Source organism: Polyodon spathula, chromosome 8 (assembly GCF_017654505.1).
Source record: "Polyodon spathula isolate WHYD16114869_AA chromosome 8, ASM1765450v1, whole genome shotgun sequence".
NCBI lineage: Eukaryota > Metazoa > Chordata > Actinopteri > Acipenseriformes > Polyodontidae > Polyodon > Polyodon spathula.
The window spans coordinates 38,184,644-38,198,741 of record NC_054541.1 but is presented as its reverse complement, the minus strand read 5'-3'; the positions used below and the strand labels follow the sequence as shown (position 1 = coordinate 38,198,741).

Below are 14,098 nucleotides of genomic sequence, written 5' to 3'. Positions count from 1 at the left end.
TCAGGCATAATTGCAAAAATAAACCCTTGAGTTGTTCAATTTACTGGGTTTTTTTTGTTTGTTTGTTTGTTTTTTATGTAAGGAATATATTTCATACAACCACCAAAAAACTGATAATGTCTTTTTAGGTAGAACCGTTGGGACCCGGCCTTGAAGATTATCAGTGCATGAATGAGTAAATCAAGTGGCATAATTACTGTGTGACTAGCATAAGTGTTATAATCTGCATGGCCAACAAAGAACAGCATTAATTAGAGTCTATATTATTCTCCGTAAAGCAACACAAGTGTACAGTAACATGTATGTATTATTCAGGTCTGCCATGTTAATGTTTCAGTTTCAGTTCTGCCTCATTGTCTGGAAGATAGTCAGATCGGATTTGTATCAAAGTCAGTGAAGCATATAGAAGTGGCTTCATTTAAACTTATTTCACTGAGTCCCCTTTCGTGACTCAGGTCAAATCTAACATTATCATCAGTTCAACATTAACCTCTACACAGAAGCAAGCTTTTAAAATATGGCAATAACATTTTTATTAATTTCATAGTACTATGTTATTATTATTATTATTATTATTATATTATTATTATTATTATTATTATTATTATTATTATTATATGGACAGCAATTGTTAGAACAATAAAACAATATTCTCAAAAGGTAGAAGTTAAGCACCTGTATAATGTATTTTCAGTGTACTTGGCAGGGCTTTTTGTTGAGTGTGTGTTTGTGTATACAGCAGGTGTCCAAGCTTTCTTCAATAAAAAAAAGTACCTGCGATAAGATAGCTGGTGGATGACGTCACATACCCGGAAGGAACACACAGACAGGCAGTACTGGGGTTGAAACTGAGACGCAGTGGCAGCGCTCAGTGTTTTATTAAACAAATAAAAAAAGAGATTTATACAAAACAGCGCAAAGCACTTTGGGCCAAAATAAATAGACAAACAAAACAGTGGACGAACAAACAAACAAGTACCATGCTGATTCTCCAGCACAACGTAGCAATTGTTAGTCATTTACCTCCTGACTCCCCACTACCATTCTCTACTCTTCTCTACACTTCTCCATGCAGCCAGTCTGCAGGTCTTTTATATTCTGGCTGAAGGGTTGACTAGTTAGTAATTATCTTATTACCCGATGGCCAGAGTCTGCCTGAGTTTAATAATAATGCATGACTGTCAGCTAATTAATTACTAAGTAGCTGATCAGTCATGCATCTTCACGAATTTCTTAAAATAAACACAAAACAATAACACATAATGGCAGTGGCTTTCGTCCACACCACAACAATAAACATATAATAAATCATAATAATAATACAAAGGGGCAGGACACTCCGCCACAGTGCTGTAAATAACTTTTATGGTAATCATAGTGACTCAGCATCTGCTAATATCTCATCAGCCATTTCAGATGACAACGTCACATTTTCAGTGTTATGTAAACTCCTCGGGCAAAATCTAACGGCGTCCTAAACTTTGGCCTGTGACCTAAGATGGCTGCCTATTGGGGTCGTGTGACATTTTGTTTTCCTTGTGATGTCGGTCTACCTTAGTTAACTGATGTGTTTGACTGCAGCTCATTAGGATACAGATATTGGAGGACGCTTGAAACGTATATTTTGAAACATGTTAGCTAGTTTACACTTAATACATTTACACTTGTATCCTGTTTTCTGTATATTAAACTGCAGTTTTATTCTCTGAATATACTGTACTTTAAGGGTCTATGACAATGTATCACCAACAATTCATCACAAACAATTTATCACCAGGTACACTTCATCATGAGGTACAATTCATTCCGGAGGGTACATTATCATATCACAGCTATTTAAAACGCTACAGGTGAAAATGACCACTGTGGCGCTTGTAGGTAGTTTGAAATTTCGACGCTTCTAGTGTTAAAATAAAGTTTTGAAAAGCAAACTTGTTATTTGTGTTTTGTTTTTTGCTTGTTTGTTAGTTGAGTGGTCACGAACTAGTAAAAGTTAGTACATTATGGGTTTTATTTATGTAATTTGTAAATGAATACGTAGTGTACCTGTTATTTACAATTTATTATAGCTGTGTTTGTTTTTAGCACAGCTGTTATGATATATTGTGGCCTTAATCGGTGAGTTATTGTTCGTGGTTCTCCGTGATGAATTGTCGCTGGTGATGAATTGTCGGTGATGAAAAGGGCGTGACAAATTGACGGGATACCGTATTATAATGTAGCATGTTTTTATCTAATGGATTCCACGGTATTGACACAAGGGAAATTACTTTTTTTTCTATAAAATCAAATGATAAAGACTGTATTAAATAACGTATTTCTTTTGCATTTGTATTTAACAGCATACCAGTCCCTATTAGCCAAAAGGCCTTCATCCTTTGAAACTGGTTATTCAAAATTATCACTGAACCATATAGCTGTATAGTGGTGTATGTGAAAGAAAGCTTGACTGCAGCATCTCCTGAAATATATAACTGCCGGTGCTGTTTGGATATGCCATAGAATGGTAGAGGGGACACGATAATCCTGTATTTGATGGTATACATCCCATCTGATTTTTTTTTTTACAAAATGTTTATTTATTTCTAAATGCAGCATTTTGTAGGGGAAAATAATAATAATAATAATAATAATAATAATAATAATAATAATAATAATAATAATAATACATAAATAAATAATCACAAAGTTAAGGTAGAAAATCCTTGCTGCTGTAGATAAATAATTCCAAGCCCTTTGTTGAGCTATTTGAGTTACATTGTATTCTTTAACACTTAGTTATTTTGAAGGTGCAGGCACAGTATTTCAGATAAAATTAATAATAATAATAATAAAATCATACTAATGCATGGGCAGAAAATGTTATGGACAGGATCCAGTGTTAATGAGCAATTAAAAATATTAATGGAAATTGTAGTGAAATACAGTGGTGACCCAGTGGAATAAGCCACAGTATACTATAAGTCACTCATGTATAAGTGCAGTGGTTTTCAACCTGATCAATGTTTTTTTTTTTCTTTTTCAACTAGGAATAAAACATTGTTTTTGAACATGCATTGTTTAACAAGTGCAGAGAAAACAGCACTTGGATACAACCCCTGAGCCTGTAAACAGCATAGCTACGGTAATTATTCAAGTCTCTATTCATCAACAGAGTGCAACACAGATCTAAAAGATAGAAGAGGACTAATTAAAATGATTGTACTGTGGGTGGACAGTCTGCTTGAGTGAATTGTAGCAATCGATGTGTCTTTATACTCACATACTGTTTTTGCAACAAATGATTTTGATATGCATAAAGCCCCATAAAATACTTCCACATACAGTTGTCCCGCGTTATACTGCCCCCTTTTATAACGCCACCCTCGCATACCACCAGCTATTCTCTCTGAACAAATGTCACCAATATAAAAACAGTGCTATTTTTACCTGTTATATTACCACCCAGCTGTCTGCTATCTGCCAACTTCTCAAACCAAGCAAACGTGAATATAAGCATTGTAGTGTTCGTCATTGTAGCACCAGCGAAATAATCATGGCCAATTAAAATAACCAAGTTATGGAGTTAACCTATGACTCGCTTTCAATTCATTAACTGAACGTTCGTACCAACCAATGTCATCAACACTCCCGCTCCCAAAGCAAAATGGAAAGTACAGAATGGTGAGTTGACCCTACATTTAACACCAGAGCAAAAAAAATAATAATCTGCATGTATGCATCTGAAAATAAGAAAGCAAATAATTTCTCACCTAAGTGAGGCATATACTGTTAATCGAAGGACAATTGGAGACATTGTAATGGATAAAAACAAATGGCTTACCTTGATGGAACAGGTTGATTTGTTTAACCTGAAAAAGGCTTGACACAGCCTAAAATAAGTGACATTTCTAAACCACAGTAAAAAAAAAAAAAAAAAAAAAAGTATGGTAAGAGGTTTGTGTACGTGCAGGTTTTGCACAATTGAAGGCTGACTAGTTATTTTTTTGTTCTTTTTGTCTACATATTCAATGTTGTTGTTTTTTTAACTGCTCAAAAAAGAATGCTGTTGAGCTTAAATTGCTTTGTGAAATAAATAGATGGCATCGTTCAATGGGGGATAGTATTCAGCAGGCTTTCAGTCGTGCCACAAACACTAAAGTTCAGTACAGTAAAAAGAAGGAAAAAAAAGTAAACTTTGTTGTTTGGGTGATTTGACACTAAATTAGTGTTTATTTATTTATTTATTTTTAAGTATAAACTGTTCCTAAAAAGTAACCAGGTATGTTTCATACAGATGGGATAAGATGATAAAACATCACTAGTATACCTACTATTGTGTTAAGAACTTGTACTGTAGTTTTTAAAAAAGATTAATGTTTTATTAAAATGGCTTGGAGATACTGTAATTGTAGAAGTAAAAAAATTAAACGTTTCAATTTATTGCTAACATAGAAGGTTGTGTGTGTGTTTTGGACCCTCACTATAACGCCACCCTTGCTTATTGCCTGTTTTTGCACATGGTCCTTACCAGGCGTTATGAAGAGGGTTGACTATACTATATTTAAATCTGCAAGTTTGATGTAAAATGAGATAATAAAAAAAATTATTCTAGAAATACAGAAACACCATATATGAAAAACAACACTTAGGGGTAGATGTGCTAAAGTGTTGCGTCTGTCGCAATCGTTGCAAACCACATGCAAACCAGTCGGAAGTGGGGTGTGAAATGTGCTAAACAAATGCAACGCTGTTAGAATCATTTTAACGAATGGTTTGCAGCTGCAGTTCTTATTTGCGCTTTAGCCTTAAATTAATATGTAATTGTGGGTGTTCCTGCAGAAATTTGCAAAAACAGGGTCGAAATGAGATCTACTAAAGCTGTGGGCAATTGTGACACTTACAATTGCTCAATTTGTTATGAACGTTTGAAAGCATGTGTGACAGGGTTGGCTGAGTGGTGACATCAGGCCAGAATGCAGGAAGAAAACCAACAAGTAAGAACTGCAGGTGAAAAGGCGTTTGCACCTTTTTATTTTGAAACAAAAAATAAATAAAATATTTTAACAGTGCTTACAGTGCTCACAGAGCAAAATAAAAGGTCTGAACAAAGCAAATCACGAACACAAAATAACTCCACAAAACAAATACGGCGCTGGAGCTTCCAGTACATGTAGCAGTTATTTTAATTTAATTTTTTTTTTCTTTTGCTCGCTGGCACTCTCTCTCCTCCAAACACCCACCCGAGTGCAGAGATCTGCAGGCTTTTATGCAGAGGACCATCTCCCAGTTAGCAACAAATTAATCAGGTAATTAATTCAGGAGATGGCCACCTTCTGCACAAGGATTTTAATTACACACTGGCAGAGACAAGCTGCCTAATCTCGCCTCTGCCAAAAACAAAACACTAACACAACACGGCTACGCCATCATGTATTTAATAAATAAATCATAATACAAACACAAAATAATGAACTGCACAGGGATGGAGGGGTAGCAGGTTTTAAACAGTCACAACTGTTGCTGGCATTTCCCAGTCTGCTTTTTCTCGTGCGTTGCCAGTTTTGCTCAATTAATTTTTGAGACGAACACCAAAGTACCTAATCTTCACTAAAGTCAGGGTGTACTTACAAGCCTTGATCTATTGTGTGTTAATTCTCAAGGCTACTAAGTAGACCAAGTTAAAACAAAAAAAAAACTTAAATCATTTAGTTTCAATTTAAAATAATCTTTTATTCGCATTATACACCAATGCAGAAGGACTGTCAGTTAAGCCTCAAATAGCGATCAATTAATTGGGCACACAAAATTTAATTGTTAGCAAATACGGTGGTACAAACGAATGCATTAAACACACATAGACCCACAGTTTTATGAACATGACTTTGACTAAACAAAAATATCTGTGGCGCTAAATCAATCATTTTAGATGCGACTCACCTTTTCTACATCTCCTCCACCTTTCCTGTAACTTGCAGCAATCGATCTTGGGATCCATACCTTTGCTATATCACTGTTTGCATAAATCCTTCTGATTCCAACTAGCAAGCAGTTTAGCAGTATGTCTATTGCAGCACCACTGTATTCCAGAATCGAAGCAGTCTGTGGTGGAAATAAGTGTGGTGTTCACATTGGAATGTTGGTCAATTTAGATGTCTATCAGGGATTTTTTAATTTGTTTTTTTAATTACAACATATGATATACACCTACACACTCACACACAGATCTGTTGATGTTGATTAAATATTGATCATTAAATTGTTTAAATAATTTAGGGATTTTCTTTGGACACGCGTCGATGTTTAAAAAAATGATTGCATTCTTGATCTTTTACATAAGGGACAAGTATTATGAGAGGCTGTGTGGTCCAATGGTTAAAGAAACAGACTTGTAACCAGGAGGTCCCCAGCTCAAATCCCAGCTCAGCCACTGACTCATTGTGTGACCCTGAGCAAATCACTTAACCTCCTTGTGCTCCATCTTTTCAGTGAGATGTTGTTGTAAGTGACTGTGCAGCTTTTGCATAGTTCACACACCCTACTCACATATCTTATAAAACACTTTATGATGGTACTCCATTATGAAAGGCGCTATATAAAGATTATTATTATTATTATAGTAGACCATTAGCCCTGGCAGGTTAGTTTATGTGCAGTGAATTTTACCATGTGGATTGTTCTCATACACCAGTTTCAAACCATTTAGTTAGTTATTTAGTTTCATTTTCTTGCTATACATGTTAAAATATTCATAATCTTAAATTACTTATATAATACATCTACTTCAGTATCTTAAAAGAAAAAAAAAAAAAAAAAACATCATTTGTCTGTTCCAGACTCTTTGGCACTTCATAATTTGCTAAATAGTATAACAACATTACAATACTATAACAAGAAAACCACATCCTTGTATTTATTTATGCTGTAGTAGTATCAGTCATATTCATTTCACTCATTGTTTGTTCTGACATCAGGAAATCAGGGATTGTAGGCCTTTCCGGGATTTAGTGTAGGCCTTTCTGTAAATTTGGTGGGTGTGTGTTACATCATAATGAAAAAAACACACCATGCTTCCTAGAGAAGCAGTCTGACTGGAATAACCTTTCCCGGCTAGCTGGTGGTATGGTAAACACTTTTCATTTTAACAGAAGCCCTATGGCCTTTTTACTACTATCTGTTGTGCACGTCTTCTCAGCTTTAGAATGTTACCTTTATCCCTGTAGTATGGTTCACATTTTAGTAATGACACACGACAGCCTGTACATTTATATGGTAATATACAGTTGTGTGATGGGTGTAGTATGTATATTGCAGTACAGTAAATATGCATCATTATTTTTATGCAATATTAACATTTAAAGGTGTTTTTTTTTATATATATATATAAAAGTACAGGGTCTCCACTTCCGGCTGTTATACTTACTCATCAAAACAAATGTATTTTATGGAATCATTTTAAAACTTGTTTTATAAAAAGGAATGTTGTATCATAGTATAATGTTGAAATAGTATTTTCTATTTTTGAATAAAAAGCCATTGAAAACCTGTCCCAGTTTTCAATGTCATTACCGTAACAGACAGTGTCCCTCCCCCCCAGTGAAAATATTCCTTAGGCCACCCCTTTGAGCGTGTAATCATGAAAAGAGATTGTATCATTTCCAACACGGCCACGTGGTGAGTAGATCAGTTTCAAACATTTCTTTAAAAAAAATCACTTCAAGTGTCTGAAAGTCATAGGTTAGGTTTATTGTGTGTCATTACCCTACATGCTAATCTGCTATGATTAGGTGTTTTACGAAACAAATGATTATAGGTTAGAATCATTTCATGATTTATATGTTCAAAGTTAGGCAAGGTCAGAATGCGTAGGCCTAAAAATGCTTAAAATTGCCATTACTGTAACAGTCATTACAGTAACAATCATTACCGTAACAGTCATTAACAACTTAGTTTGTTTCGGTAATGACAGAACTGTTACGGTAATGATGTTTTTTTTAGAAATGATTTATACTAAATTATTGTTAAATATTAATTAATTAATCTTTATTTCACAATAGTATTTTCTTCAAATGCAGAATGACTAGGGGAGGGGCATTAATGCCTTTTAAGTCCACTCCATCTGCATTACTAGAACATTGATTACATTGTAGAGACACGGGCACCGTTCTGTGTCTGCTGGACTTGTATGCTGCCCCATTATTTGTCTCCTCTGTCTTGTCCTGTGTATTTGTTGCATGTATTGTTAGGGTGCCACCACGCCACTTAAAATGGAGAGAGGAGCGAGGGATGGATCCGGTTGGTCGGTCCGGGTGGAGTGGGAGTGAGATTGGGCCTGTGAGAGACAAGCCTTGGAGTGACATGGGGCGAGAGCCTGATCGATAGTGAGAGCTCGATAAAGGGAAAGCAGGGATCAGTGGGTGAAGGAAGGAACTAGGGTATTTTTATTGTTTTTGTGGCGAGGTCTTTGCCAGAACAGGGACGTGTTATTTCGATTAATAAATTGATTAATTGCTTTCCGTCTTCTTCTCAACCCTACCAAATCTAACAGGGTAGAAATGCACAATAAAGTGGCCAGGCAGTGTATAGCCTAATGCTTTACTGTTTTTACATCTTTTTTTTTAGAGTAAAGGCGACAAGTGAATGTGTCGTACGACACATCGCACCATGACAACAACAAACAAAACTATATATATATATATATATATATATATATATATATATATATATATATATATATATATATATATATTCTGTGTTCCAAGAGGACTTTGCTCCTCTTCATGACATATTATTTTGTTTGCTTTGATTTTCCTGCTCCACAAATCTCATACAGCGCCTGCTGCTCTATGCACTCTTATCTCACCTCACCTCTGGACTGTAAGTGCGGCCACACATAGTCCGATGAACAGGCAGCGCTCATTGCGACCCTCATTATCATGAGTGCAGCTCATTATTTGTGCATGTTGAGTAATTTGCATTGCTCTTAAACTTACATAGGCCACAGTGCAAAATGATTGCCTGGCCGCTAGGCAATTTGGATTTTGCAGCCACAATTGTTTGCACTAAGCCGTAACTGCAATGTCATTACCATAGCAATGGTTAGTTCAGTGAATAAAACTGCAGCAGCATTGGCAGGAGTTAAAGTTATATTAGCAAAGGGTTAATGGGTTCATATTTTAAAAAATAAAATAGTATACTTTTAATCATTGCTAACATATTTTAATACAAAATATCAGTACAAAATATGATAGAAGTGCCAAAACTTTAACTTTAATTTTATTAGTCAATACATATGAAAATCAAAGTTTATCTCTTGAAAAATGTAATAAATATGTTCACTAATGTGTAATCTTACAGACCTAATGTCTGATAGTTTTTAGTTGTGTTACAGTAATGACAGATTTATGTCCTAAAACAGTTTTGAACAAAAATATTAAAAAATACATTAAGACTCTGTCCACACTACATAACCGATCTCGAGAATCTTATTCAAAACCATTCTAATTAATCCAGCTCAGACCATTCACACTGAAGTACCATTTCATGTTTAGTCTGGCTTAATGCACACACTATTAGAATGGTTACAGTTCCTAGCAGCGCAGTGAACAGTGGAAATTAATACAATAGTATCCCATCATGCACTGTATTTTATTTTAAAATAATGTGTTATGCTTCATATTAATAGAGGGGCATATTGCTAACATGAAGTAAAACAAGTATTTTGGAAAAAGTAAATGCGAACACACACAAGCAGGGCTTGAAGTTTTGGGGGTTTATTTTTAACCAGGTGACACTCTGTTAAACGCATTGAGCTGATTCTGTTTTCATAATTAAACTCTCTCTAAAAAAGCTGTTAATTACAAAACAATCATTGTTTTTTCCTTCATATCTTGTCTGAGCCCAATTCTGGTCAGAGCTGACAAATTATGTGAATTGTTAATCCTCAATCCTACTTTTAACTTGCATTTCATTTTTGCAGTCGCCTAATTGAATGTTGTGTTTTTGTTATTTTCACACTAGTTTAACAGAGATGTCCTGACAGTTTATTTAGTTTATAAAAATGAATATATATCCACTGCAGAGTGTACACTGATAGCAAGTCCTTCAGGCGCAGTATTTTTCCAAACATACCACAAAGCATTTTGGGATATTGGAGGATACACCAAAAATCTAGAACAATATTACAGCCTCCACACTTCTTATAAACTGCACTACCTGGTGCGATTTAATTAGAAACAGACTGAGACGACCTCCTGAGGTGGTCTCAAGTCCGGTTGTCGAGTACGGTATTAAACACTGCTTAGTGTGGATGCAAACCGTATTTAGCACTTTTAATCCGGTTTAAAGGCATAGTTTGGACCGGGCCTAAAATTTCTCGGCTGAGTTATGTTACATGCAGATAAGATTCACAAAAAATAAATAAATAATCCCAATTTGTTCCCTTTCTATAATATAATTATATATATATATATATATATATATATATATATATATATATATATATATATATATATATATATATATATATATATATATATATATATATATATATATATATATATATATATATATAATAAATGCATTGCTTTTTCTTTAAAATAAAACAAGTAGGTATAAAACAGCTCAGTATCCAGTTTGATACATATTGATCTTTTTTTAAGGTTTTTGAATAGGGCCCTCTGTTTCTTTTAAAAAAACAGAAAATAACACCCACAATGCAACTATGTAAGACAAAGAACAGGAGGTCAGAAGCACTAAAAAAAATCCACCTGCACTCGTTTGTCATGAATGTGATTAAATGCAAATCAGTTTCACACATGTGACCCTGATGCTGTTGTGGGAATTCAGGGAATAGTATTGCCCTGGAAACACCTGAGGGAACACGACTGCATGATTTTCATGTGTCGCTATAAATATATGGTCATTACACTGATAATCATGTAAAACATTTCTCTAATGCAAAGCCTGCTGTATTACTTGTTCTGTATTGATATTTTTTTATTTAAATTAAGTATTGATAAAACCTTCTTAAATACACACTTCTGACGATATCAAACGTAGAGAGAGTATATCACATCCTGCTTCTTAATACCAGTAGCAGTCATTTTAAATAATATTTATCTTAATACATTTCCTAGATGTATGGTAAAGTGTGTTGCATAAATGATAATCTAGAGTATTTTAGTTGGATAGCACTGTAAGGAAACAGGAGCTTCTTGTTTATTTACATTTGGGTGATTCAACTAATTCAACTATATGGGTGTAATTACATGGAGCCTGGGCTTTATAATTACATGGTTGTGGACATGTATGCAAATATTTACTTGGTTATGCTTAAACAAAACTCTGGTCTCTGTATAACTTATCCCAGTAGAGACAGTATGAAATCCATATCAGTTTATCCCTTTGTTAAAATATGTAGCAGTAGGTAAAACATGGTCATTTTACAGTAAGTTCTTATGTTGTACATTAACTAGTAAAACTCTGGTGCTCAAATGAATACTGTAATTAGCTACTTAACACAGTTAATTTCACTTTTATCAAATTGATAATAACATATTGTGCCCACTGTTTCTTTTACAGAAAGAATGGCTTTGCTTAAACTGCCAGACACAAAGGGCCCTTGCTGGACAACTTGGAGACATGGGAAAAAAGACACCGCCAATGCCTGTCTCCATGAACCCAGCAGCCAAGCAGCCCCCAGCACCTAAAATTCAGCCTGGGCCTGCACAACAGCCACCAGTCATCACTGAACCCACACCACCTAAACCTGTACAAGTGCAGCAAAAAAAGGAGGAAGAGCCATGCAAAGAAGAAACACCCACAGTCCCTGTGATACAAAAGAAGGAGGAGAAAATACCTCCAAAGCAATTGACAAGGACACCTTCTCTTGACAAAACACTACCGCAGAAGCCTAAAGACATAAACCAACCTGAGGTCAATATAGAAAAAAATGAGAAAGCATCAGTCACTGAGCCTACGAAGTCCATGCCAGACACACCTCAGAAAATTGCTCCATCTCTTCAAGAAAGTAAGCAAGCAGAGGATGGTCCTACTACTGAGTCAGCAGAAACCTCTGTGTCCAGGACACAAGAAAAGAAACATATGACAGAGATTCCAGTCGAAGCACAGTCATTGAAAAAGCCCATCCAAGTGGAAACTATGAAAGAAAGGCCTGTGAGTATTTGATGAAGTGGAACCAACCAGAAAAAAAAAAAAAAAAAAGTTTATGGCCACCAGGCTTTTATCTGCCAGCAGTTTTAGCTGCTAGAAGTCATTTGTATTACCCTATTATTTTAAGTTTCTCACAGAATGTAAAATAAATCAATAAAACAAATAGCAAATGCAATTGCAAATTAAAGTATTGTAAATACATTTTAGACAAATTCTAACAAATTTAGTCATTGCATTTGCTTATAAATCAAAAACAGCAAACGTGTTTAAAAACTCATAAAAAATATGATGACCTATTGGTAATTGTAAATAAACATTGAAAGTGAAACATGTTTTTTTGTATGTATATATTAAGTAAAAATCACAAAAAGTAGTAATACAACATACCCTAAGATGAAGCTTACTACCAATTGTATATATTAGCACACAAAGTCTAGCTTTTTACATATGTGTACATGGATGAATTACTGCATTAAAAGTAGGCAAATACAATGGCTCTCAAAAATATCCCCCCCCCCCTTGGACTTTTCCACATTATATTGTGTTACAACATGGAATCAAAATGGATTTAATTAGGAGTTTTTGCCAGTGATCAACACAAAAAAAGTCCATAATGTCAAAGTGAAAAATAAAATCTACATATTGTTCTAAACTAATTACAAATACAAAACAGAAAATAATTGATTGCATAAGTATTCACCCCCTTGAGTCAATATTTGGTAGAGGCACCTTTGGCAGCAATTACAGCCGTGAGTCTATTTGGATAAGTCTCTACCAGCTTTGCACATCTGGACACTGTAATTTTTGTCCATTCGTCTTTGCAAAATTGCTCAAACTCCGTCAAGTTGGATGGGGACCTTTGGCGAATAGCAATTTTCAACTCTTTCCACATATTCTCAATTGGATTGAGGTCCGTTCTTTGACTGAGCCAATCCAGGACATTGACCTTTTTGTTTTTAAGCCACTCCAGTGTGGCTTTGGCTGTATGTTTGGGATCATTGTCCTCCTGAAGGTGAATCTTCTCCCAAGTCTCAGGTCTCTTGCAGACTTCAGCAGGTTTTCCTCCAGGATTTCTCTGTACTTTGCTGCATCCATTTTGCCCTCTATCTTAACAAGCTTTCCAGGCCCTGATGCAGAGAAGCATCCCCATAGCATGATGCTGCCACCACCATGATTCACAGTAGGGATGATGTGGAGTGTTAGGCTTGCACCAAACATAGCTCTTACCGTTTAGGCCAAAAAGCTCTATTTTGGTCTCATCAGACCATAGAATCTTCTTCCACTTGGTCTCAGAGTCTCCCACATGCCTTCTGGCAAACTAGCTGAGATTTGATGTTAGTTTTTTTCAACAATGGCTTTCTTTTTGCCACTCTCCCATAAAGGATAGTTTTGTGAAGCACCCGGGCTGCTGTTACCGAATGCACAGTGTCTCCCAGCTCAGCCGTGAAAGACTGTAACTCCTTTAGATTTGCCATAGGCCTCTTGGCGGCCTCCCTGACTAGTGCCCAGGTACTCAGTTTATGAGGACTGCCTGTTCTAGACAGATTCACAGTTGTGCCATATTCTCTCCATTTTGTAATGGACTTTACTGTGCTCCAGGGGATATTCAATGCTTTGGAAATGTTCTTATGTCCTACCCCTGATTGGTGCTTTTGAAGAACCTTATTCCGGATTTGCTTTGAATGTTCCTTCGTCTTCATGATGTAGTTTTTGTTAGGAAATGTACTAACCAACTGTGGGACCTCCCAGAGACAGGTGTATTTAACCTGAAATCATGTGAAATTCAACTAATTATGTGACTTCTAAAGACAATTGGTTGCACCAATGCTTATTTAGGTGTGTCATAGCAAGGGGGGTGAATACTTATGCAGCCAATTATTTTCTGTTTTATATTTGTAATTGATTTAGAACAATTTGTAGATTTTATTTTTCAATTTGACGTTAT

The 14,098-nt window shown here is 35.4% G+C and overlaps 1 protein-coding gene across 1 annotated transcript in view; it reads left to right on the top strand.

Annotated features, from left to right (window-relative positions):
- Window positions 1-14,098, top strand: part of LOC121319910 (protein piccolo-like) — a 111,421-nt gene that overhangs the window by 27,846 nt on the left and 69,477 nt on the right. Inside the window, exon 4 of the mRNA XM_041257867.1 lies at window positions 11,563-12,156. Within this exon, the coding sequence (XP_041113801.1) occupies window positions 11,563-12,156 (594 nt within the window). The remainder of the gene's footprint in view (window positions 1-11,562; window positions 12,157-14,098) is intronic.